This window comes from Epinephelus moara, chromosome 5 (genome assembly GCF_006386435.1).
Source record: "Epinephelus moara isolate mb chromosome 5, YSFRI_EMoa_1.0, whole genome shotgun sequence".
Taxonomy (NCBI): Eukaryota; Metazoa; Chordata; class Actinopteri; order Perciformes; family Serranidae; genus Epinephelus; species Epinephelus moara.
This window is the reverse complement of record NC_065510.1, coordinates 4,519,890-4,529,870: the sequence shown is the minus strand read 5'-3', so window position 1 is coordinate 4,529,870 and position 9,981 is coordinate 4,519,890. Positions and strand designations below refer to the sequence as shown.

At 40.0% G+C, this 9,981-nt stretch overlaps 2 protein-coding genes across 51 annotated transcripts in view; both read right to left on the bottom strand.

Moving 5' to 3' along the window:
* Positions 1-9,981, bottom strand: part of LOC126389674 (spectrin beta chain, non-erythrocytic 1-like) — a 187,156-nt gene that overhangs the window by 160,773 nt on the left and 16,402 nt on the right. The gene's annotated exons all lie outside the window — the stretch shown is intronic.
* dpy30 (dpy-30 histone methyltransferase complex regulatory subunit) lies at positions 3,604-9,598 on the bottom strand. The gene is made up of 5 exons (XM_050043480.1): positions 9,493-9,598; positions 7,237-7,277; positions 7,072-7,119; positions 6,849-6,991; positions 3,604-3,803 (listed from the first exon to the last, which is right to left on the bottom strand). The coding sequence occupies exons 1-5, from the start codon at positions 9,500-9,502 to the stop codon at positions 3,731-3,733; spliced, it is 315 nt and encodes a 104-aa protein (XP_049899437.1). The 5' UTR covers positions 9,503-9,598; the 3' UTR covers positions 3,604-3,730.

The window sequence follows — 9,981 nt, the reverse complement described above, 5'->3', positions numbered from 1 at the left end:
ACACATTAAACACACATTAAACACATCAAAAACACAAACACACATTAAACACAAAACACATTAAACACACATTAATACACATTAAACACACATTAATCACACATTAAACGCACATTAAACACACATTAATCACACATTAATCACACATTAAACACACATTAATCACACATTAAACGCACATTAAACACACATTAACACACATTAAACGCACATTAACCACACAGTAATCACACATCACACACAAAACACATTAAACACATTAAACACACACATCAAACACATTAAACACAAGGTCTGAGTGATTTTAGTTGACTTCCTGTTCGTGTATTTATACTGACGCTCCTAAATGAAGTCACTGTCACACCGACCACCACCAACGCCACCTGTCCTGTCACACGGTGTCGACCAAACCTTGATTAAGATCTGCTCCATATTTTCCAGGGTCGTCCAATGAAAATCAGTCGAGCAGTTTTCCTGTAAACGCGACCTGCTCGCTGGAGGTGACAGAAGTGAAGCTGTCGTGTTCAGGAGGGAAACGGCTGAATCCGTCAGTCCTGACAAACAGCTGACGTCACTTTACATCGACTCGCTCTGAAAAGATTTTACTCTTCGATCCACTCACTTTTTGTAGCGTGCTGCTCGTCACATCTGATTTTAACGAGTTGTTTTTCTCCCGCTTAGCTTCAACGTTTCCTCAGGCCGTTCACTCTGAATAAATCTCAACAAATGTCGGAAAAACAAACGAACTTGAGCTCCATTTTTCATCGTCTGAATCCATCAAATAAAAAACATGATTCAGTGAAATTATTTATTTTATTAATGTCCTGTTTAAGGCCTCACTGATATTCGTTATGTCAAGTCGTTACAAGAACAAAATGTTTGGTCTGCTTTCATCAGGTTGATTGATTGACAGGTCAGTATTCTCTGAACAGTCATTATTAATTTATTATTATTATTTTCAACACTCTCAACCAATCACAGATGAGTATTCAAATCTTATTACGACTTTTTTGATAAATGAAAACGCTGAAAATATTACGACTCTGTTTTGAAACTCTGTTTTACTCTGTAAAATAGATCCGTTTTTTCACAACCTTCTGCAGAAAAATGCGACTATTTTATTTTTGTTAAATAGGATTTATTTCTTGATAAATTACAACTTTATTCTGGAAATATTTTGACTTTCCTCAAAAACAACATCAGTTTGTTTTCTTTAAATAAAAAATTACAACTTTCTAGAGAAAAAAATCTGACTTTTTATTGTTTTATTTTTGTTTAGAGGATTTTTTTTCTTGAAATAAATTAAATTGTCTCGTAATTTTTGGATTTATATCGGTGAGAAATTTCTTCCATAATATTTGAGACAAAATAAAATTCTTCCAGTTGCGTCCATATTTGGATATTTTACAAAAGCAGTTATCAGGTTGTTTTTTAAAAAGTATAAAATTAGACATTCAAACTTTAAACTCTTTTGCTCTCAGCCAACCACAGCCGAGTATTCACGACCTTTTTAAATGTTCACCTTTATGTTGAAAATATTACAGCATTATTCTGTTTCTCTCCAAACATTCGTTTTTTGGTTGTTTTTTTTAACCTTCTGGAGAAAAAATCCGACTTTCTATTGTTTAGTTTTTGTTGAAAGGGTTTTTTTTCTTGAAATATTATAAGTTTTCAAAATAATCTAACTTTTACTCGTAATAGCTGGAATTAAAAAAAACTACCAGGACTTCTCTGCCATAATATTTGAGACATAATAAAATTCTTCCTGTTTAAAACAAGTTATTATCAGATTTATTAGCAGATACCAACTTTATCAGCTTAATCACCGACACCAGCTGGCTGTCTGACGGGGGGCGGGGCAGGGCAGAGGGGGCGGGGTTATATATATATATTTTGTAGAAATTATTCAGGTGTAGTTTTTGATTTTCTTACTGAAACATGTTGATGAGATTTAGTTTTATTTTTTGTTCTGTGCAATAAAGTCAAACTGTCGAACTTCTGTAACGAGCTGAGAAATAAAAATGATTCTATCGGAGCTTTTCAGCCTCTTTTAGATAGTTTTGGTTTTAATGCAAATTCCCTGTTTGCTGCCGTCTCATCTGTTTTCAGGATTAAAACTCTGATAAACCATCTGGACACTACCTGTTCAGGTTTGTGACAGACATGGACGGAGCCTTCTGTCCATACGCTGTGTTCAGTCAAACACAACAGGACCATCGGAGGTCGTGGAGGCAGTGTAGTGTTTTCTGTAAGCGAGATTCGACCGTAGGAGACGACAAAGACATTTTTAAAATGGCGGAAAGACACAAATCGGTAATTTAGTGAAAAAAATTCTCCGTCCATGTCGTGATGTATTTAATGACCTCATGGAACATACATGCATTATTATGTCCTCCTCCACTATCGCCTCATTTGTTGTGTGAAACTTCTGTCTCCACTGTCCCTGATGTCACTGAGGGAAGCGGAGTGAAGAGTTCAGCCTCTGTAGCGCTCCTTCAGAGAGGAACATACCGTGAAACCTTGATTGAATACCTCCGATTATTATTGTAAATCCCTGAACTCAACAGGTCTTTAGTTCATGTCATACAAAACTGTTGCTCAACAAAGATCATGAAATACAATCAAACTGTTTATTTAAACCAGTATGAAAATTACTGTGTAAAAATCAGGCTTCAGATAAGTTATTATTTATTTGGTCTAACTCCGCACGTCCACATTTAAAACAATGAATTTGAGGGTGCAATAAAAGGCAACATGTACAGCAGCGTGGAGAAACATCCTCCTGCAGAGCCGGATAGAGCCACAGATCTTATTCTCAAAATATCACAACTTTATTACTAATAAATTTCAGATTTTAATTTTTTTTTACATCCTCGCTGTTTTAGACGTGCGCATGCGCCGAACACCAGACTCTCAGTTGTATGTTGTACAGACGCAGATCACTAAATACATACTTTAGATTGTTGTTGTAAAAACAACGTTAGCCTTGCGTTCACAAACACTTGTCTAAAGAAGAAACAGGAACTTTTCTACTACCTAGCGCACTAGCCTTTTAGCTAACGCTGTCTCCTTATCAGCTCCTTAATCATGGATCAATAAAGAAAATAGCAACTTTCACCACAGTTTATTTTGGGAGGATCACTCCAAGGAAACGTGTTCTTTGTTTAAATGATCATTTTGAAGTCGAAACAGACAACTTTTCAGCTAACGTAGCTGGCGTGCTAGCTGTGCTAGCTAACGCTGGCAGCCAGAAACAAACAACTATGATTCATAGTTGGTTAATTGTGCTATAATTGAAACAAAGAGCACATTTTTTCACGGTGGTCCTTCTGAAATGAGCAGCGGTTGAAGTTACTATATTCCATCATGATCAGGGAGTTGATATTTTTCTCTTTTATTTCAGAGTTCATTTTCTAAATATTACAATTATTTTCTCATTAATTTTTTCCTGATAATTTTCAGATTTTATTTTCTAAATACAAAGTTTTTTCTAATTGAAATAATAATTCATAATCCAAATAATAAATCATTTTCTTTCATAAATATTTAATATCCTCATATTACATATTTTAATGTACAATAAATAAAATCCCACAGAGCTGCTTCTCTTTGACATCAACATGTTTATTCTGGATTAAAAAAAAAAAAAAAAAAGTCTAGCAGTTCATCAACAAACACGAGTATCTACTGTATGAAATCATTTCAGATGCAGCATCAAAGAGACACCAGTTTAATTTCTCTCTTCAAACTGGGATTTGTTCTTCAGCAGGAACGCTGCAAGATACTCGATGGGGTTCGGAGGTCTGGAAGACAGAAAATGAAAACTTATTCTCTGTGGTGACTCCGACAGGAACCTTCTTCACTATGATAAAGAGATTAAAACTCAATAAATTAAACTTTTATTCATCGAGCCGCAGAATCAAACACCGCAGCTCCTGATTGGTCCAACAGTTTCCTCCAGCAGCCAATAATATCTGTTGTTGAGCAGCTGATTGGTCTGTTGGACAGTAGATCAGTCGTCAGGTTTGTTCTCACAGATACTCTGCGTCCAGTGTGCTCGAGGATCCGACAGTGACTCAGACTGTGTTGATTCGATCATGCCGTGATTCAGAGTCTCTGGTTTGGTTACGTTTATGAAAAAAGAACAAAGTTTGGCTTTACAATCTTACCACCCCATCCACCCCTCCCACTCTCCTTGGGCTTTAACTTCTGTTGTTGTCCCATTGACGCCATTACAGTACAGCGGATAAGCTCTCAAATTATGAGGAATTGTGCACTGAAAAAAAAAGCATGAAATTTCTACCATAGTTAGTACATACCATAAGGTTTATTTTCAGATGTGGAGGGAAGTCAGATTTGACCCCTGAGGCCCGGGAGAGGTCAAATTCAAGATGGCCGCCAATAATATTCAAATATGCTTAACTTTGGAACCAAACACAGTAGAAAAACATTTAAGGTGCCATTTCCAACTAAGTTTAGGGTGCCCATTCAGTTAGTGATACTTCTGAGATCAATGGAATTCAAGAAAATGCATTTATGTCAAGGTAAAAATTTGCTTTAAAAAAAATAACAAAATTTTCCTCTCTTTTTTTTTAAATGAACCCCACAACATATTTCAATTACTTTTTACTCTCCTGTATTATTCAGTCAGTTATCATTTACTGGGATGTGTGGTTATTTTTTCCTGCTAAGCACATCGTTATCAGCAGATGGCCCTCTAGAGCATCAGTAGCTAATGCCAGTAGCGATGTAGTCAGTAGGCAACATGATGAGTAGGCTACAGTATGCATGAGTGACGAGACAGAGCTGACATAAATATCCTACCAGGTAAACTGACTGACTATGACTTGAGTAAAGCCTTAACATGCAAATACATTGAATTTGATTGTAGCCGGGAATGAGTCTGCCTAGCTAGTTAGCTATCTAGCTTCTGTGGTAATAAAAAAAAAAAAAAGGCGGGCACTGATCAAAATAATTCTGCTATCTAAACTAGAAGACAGTCTGGAACATACGTGAGCTGAAGTCAGTTGAATGATTGAACAGCGCATGTTCTAGAGATTTCAGTTTGGTCACTTGTGTGAAGTAGGACTATAGCTCAATTAATGGTTATAGCAAAGTAGCCTAGTTCAATACTGTGCCGCCGGTATCAAACAGGCTTGAGAGCTAATAGCTGGCATGTAAATGTAGACGTGTTATGACTGATTTCAAAGCAAGTGTCAGTATAAGAAGCATAGTAGGCCTACTGAAATATTGTATGTAAATACATTTTTAACTGAGCCAGTGAAGACAGAGTACCTTTTCTCTTAGTATGTATCTACAGTACTCCACCATCATTGTCACTGAGATTGATTCCTGGTGTGCAAGAAGCCTTTGGATTACCTGTAAGTACACTAGGAAACAGAGGTGAATGATGCCAGGAAACAGCTCTTCACCCAGAAGTCCCAGACTTTAGAGAACATCCCTCCGACCCAGGCAGCCCTCACACAGCACATCAACCTTTGGAACCAGTCACTGGTCCTGGATCCTGAGATGCCAGAGCCATCTGACTGGAGATGGACAAGGGAAACAACTGGGTGGCAGCCGCTCTGGACCACTCTCCCTGAAGCAGCAAAATTGTGCCATGAGCTGATTCACTGCAACTGCCAGAAAGGGTGCGCTGGACGGTGCAAGTGTGCCAAAGTTGCACTCAAGTGTACAGATTTATGTTTTTGTTCTGGGGACTGATAGATTTCTGTTCATTTGACCATAATGATCATTATCATTACTGTTATTATGTTGGAAATAAACCATCTTTTTGCACCCTTATCTCACTCCGTCTGTATAATTTGACCATGACTTTGACCTAAATGCATTTTCTTGAATTCTGGTGATTTAAAAGTATCACTAACTGAATGGGCACCCTAAACTTAGTTGGAAATGACACCTTAAATGTTTTTCTACTGTGTTTGGTTCCAAAGTTAAGCATATTTGAATATTATTGGCGGCCATCTTGAATTTGACCTCTCCTGGGTCTCAGGGGTCAAATCTGACTTCCCTCCACATCTGAAAATAAACCTTAAGGTATGTACTAACTATGGTAGAAATTTCATGCTTTTTCACAAAGTGCACAATTTATCTTCTGGTCCGCTGTACTGTTACGCAACAACAGTGGTTTTTTCGTTGGTGTCTGACGCTGGATATTACTGACCAAGTGCCGGTGTTCGGCAACTTCAGAGTGACTCTGGGTTAGCTTCTTCAAATGTCACATGAGCGACAGGCTGGTAAACTCCAGTAAATAGTCTGCACCAGGGTGTTTGGGTTGGTGCAAGTTGTGAGCTGTAATTCAGCAGTAAATAATCAGCCGTATGTGTCTGACTGTGGATGGTGGAGCTGCTGGATGGATTTGTGGAGTTTGTTGGTTGCAGCGGTGGCTGTTAGCAGCTAGCTCCGCTCGTTAGCCACTGAATGGCAGCGGAGCGAGCAGCCAGCGGCCGCCGGACTGGATGTGTTTCAAAGTGTCTGCCTTTACACTGAGACTCCTCTCTCTGGGGACAAATAAAGTGATGTCAAATGTTTCAGTGAATCAGCTGCTCCTCAGTGGACTGTGCTCATGCTAATGCTAACAGACGAGGGTGTAGGCTCTAGTTTCAGAGGTGGAGGGACACACCGGCTCTCATTTACCAAACAAGCCTCCAACAGGAAACGGGATGTGCAGTCGTTTCCACACAGAGCTCAGTAGGTACTGACGTGGACGTCAGCGAAGGCTGCGATCGAATCTCAGGTCAGGTCTCGACTCGTTCGCAAGTTTGAGAGTGTGTATTATGAGTGGAGTGTGTATTTAGTGTGTGTATTGAGAGTGGAGTGTGTACCTGTCCTTGGCGAGCACTGACAGCCCCTGCAGCAGGATGGGGACCACCGTCTGGTCCAGGTACGCTCGGGTCGGCAGCGCCTGCAGATCAACCTTCTGCTTCGACATCTTCTCTGCGCTCGCCTTCTCGTTCTCCATCGTCCTCTGAGGAGCAGCAGCAAAGCATGCTGGGAGTCTGCCTTCATCTTCACATTACACAGTGTGTGTGTGTGTGTGTGTGTTACCTGGATGTTTTCCGTCAGGCCGTACTCTGCGTGAGGGTTTTCAGACACCTGCAGGAGGATTCATGTTCACACCTTTTACATCAAAACTTTAACCATACAAACAACCAGCATGACACAATCACCATCATCATCATCATCATCACAGCGTGTACAGTGTGTACTCACAGCAGTGTGTCCCTCCATGGTCTGATCTGCGTCTGTGTGATCTAAACACAGAGACAGTATTTAAATCGTCTTCAATATGACGTCAGAACTTTTCTCGGCTGTTGTTTCAGACACAGATTTGAAACATCCTCAGATGAATCTGACGGTGACACAAAGCGTCTGCTGTCGGACAGAAAACTGCTCAAACGTATGATTGTTTAAACCCAGTTTGGTGCAGATGTGTTGTCGGCGCCGACGGACCGACCGTCTGCAGCTCACGTGACTGATTCAGGTTATTCGACTGCAGCGACGCCTGAGCTCAGCAGGAGTGGAGGAAATAATCGATTCTTAGATTCACTGTCACACGGACGATTATAAAACGATTCGACATTTCAACAATCAATTATCTGAATGTTAATGTAATAATGATGCTGACGGGGTAAAGGAGGCGGAGCTCAACCACGCAGTTAACGCAGCAGCGATCAGCAGTGACTGACTTGTGATAAGATCAATTCTGTGACACCATGAAACTGCGATGTTTCTGAGGCGGTTATCGTTTGTGTTAAACTTCAATTACCTGCTGATTTGCAAACAGTGTTGAGCTAACGTTACAGTGATGTACGACTTTTAGCAGCAAGGAAGTCATATGACATGTTACCAACAGGATTTGAGGTAATATTATAACATGTACAGGGTCACGTTTGCACCTGAAATAAACTGTCTGTCTATATTTATTTTATCATTAATCCACTTCCACCAACATGCCACCAGAAAAAATATCTCCCGAAAGTTGTTTTGTGTCGTCATGTCATTACGGACCAACTTATCGTGGAGTGCTGGTGATGATGTGTTATCATGTTCAGTGTGTCTCCATTCATATAACGACCTACACCGTATCCTGAGGATGCCTGACAGCAGCGGGGGTCAGGAGCTGACCTCATCCTGGTGATGGGCACATCTGGCTGATGTCAGTATAAGTTGGGTGTGTTTCTGTTCACATCTCCTGCAGCTGCAGAGTGACGCTGACACACAGTCCTGTTCTTATACAGAACTCTCTCTGTGCTGCTGCTGCTGCAGCCGACTGACACGCCAGGAGCCGGCAGCTCCGGTGTTTTAATTTGCGCTCGTCATGGTGACTCGCACGCCATTCTGTTTGTTGTGTTTCATATCAGAGGCCCACAGATATTTATCCATATCTGATAATGATCAGACTGTGACCCTGAGTCTCCCTGTGTCCACCACTGTTCATTTATATATTTAATGTTCTATATCATCAGACTGTCGTTAATGTAAGCAGAGGATCTGAACACAAAGTGGTTCCACTGTGTGTGAACACATGAATGTTTCACTGTCAGAAACATGAAACTCATCCATTAACAACAACATCAGTTCTTCTGAACTCATTTTGGTTCCCTTAAGTAACTGATTACTCTACTCTGACAGTAATATTGTAAAGTAACTAACTTCTTTCAAATGAAGGTAACTAATAATGTGTAATGAATTACATTTTGAGAGTGACTTGCCCAACACTGTGAGCAAATCTGTCACACATCTGATTATCGATTGACCTAACTGAGTTTGGTGCAAAGAAACTCATGTTTAAGGGTTAAAAGTTTGCTAACATTAAATTAAATGTCGCCGTATTTACCAGCAGACCCTAATGACTTGTTAGTGACGTTCAGTTTACTTCTGGAAACACGATGGAGTGAGGAATCGTTAAATTTGCTGATTTTTGAACAGAGTTTGGTTCACACAGGAACTCCTTTCAGGGCAGCGGAGAGTATCCGGGACCTGTGTCATTAGTAAACCTCACCAAAGGAAACTACTGAAGCTACTTTATTGTTTAATATTTCAAACATCAAATAAAGTTTATAAAAATCTGACTTAAAGTTTATTTATTCCAGTTTGTGTCTTCACCGCTGACACGGAACGTTAACGATCCCAAACCTCTGTTAGATTTGACTGTATTTTAGCGCCCATCACTGTGTCAGTGACTCTGCTTCAGTCTTTACAGCTCTGATACAAACAACATATCATAATGTTTATTTAATTATCTTTACGGTGACGTCAGTCACTGCATTGTGAGCGGCGGTAAGTTAGCTTAGCATCACATTAACGCGCTGTATCCGCTAAATGATCGTCACTACCGGGTAAAACCCGCCTCTGTGGTTTAAACCGAATTATTTAATCATCACATCAAACCGGAAACGCGGCAAACAAACAACAACTACAACAAAAACGGTGAAAACCGCGATCAATGGTCAACAATTCACTCACCGTCCGCCATGTTTGTTGTGGATATTAACGTGAGATGTCTGGCGTCGGTGACGTAGTTTCTCTTCTTCGTCTTCTTCGAGCTTAACGGCGGTGGGAAATCACCGTGTTGGGAGCATTGCCGCCACCTGCTGACCCGGAAGAGGACCCACAGACTAAACCCTTTCAAAATAAAACTCTTTTTTCAATTTTGAATGAATTCTATCCACCTTATTTTTCAAGGAAACACGGATGCAAAACAGAACGCAGCCAGCTCCCGTTTTTTTGTGCGATACTTCCGGTACAGCACTCTTACCACTGTGTAAATGTGAATCGCCTTTTTGTTTACCTTGCTGAGTTTAGCTATATATCACATTTTTCACGTCACTATATCACCGTGTAGACTAATCTGATGTTTGTAAAGTCTATAAACACAATGATTGAACAAACATTACTATTTCTGTGTGCACGTTTTGTAATTAACATGGTTATCATAGATTAGCTGGGCTAACC

Bases quoted from the DNA above. Each gene is read 5' to 3' on its own strand.
- dpy30 (XM_050043480.1), bottom strand. The intron at 7,120-7,236 runs GTGAGTACACAC...ATCCTCCTGCAG, and splicing joins CCATGGAGGGACACACTGCT to GTGTCTGAAAACCCTCACGC. The intron at 3,804-6,848 runs GTACACACTCCA...TCTGTCTTCCAG, and splicing joins TCAGTGCTCGCCAAGGACAG to ACCTCCGAACCCCATCGAGT.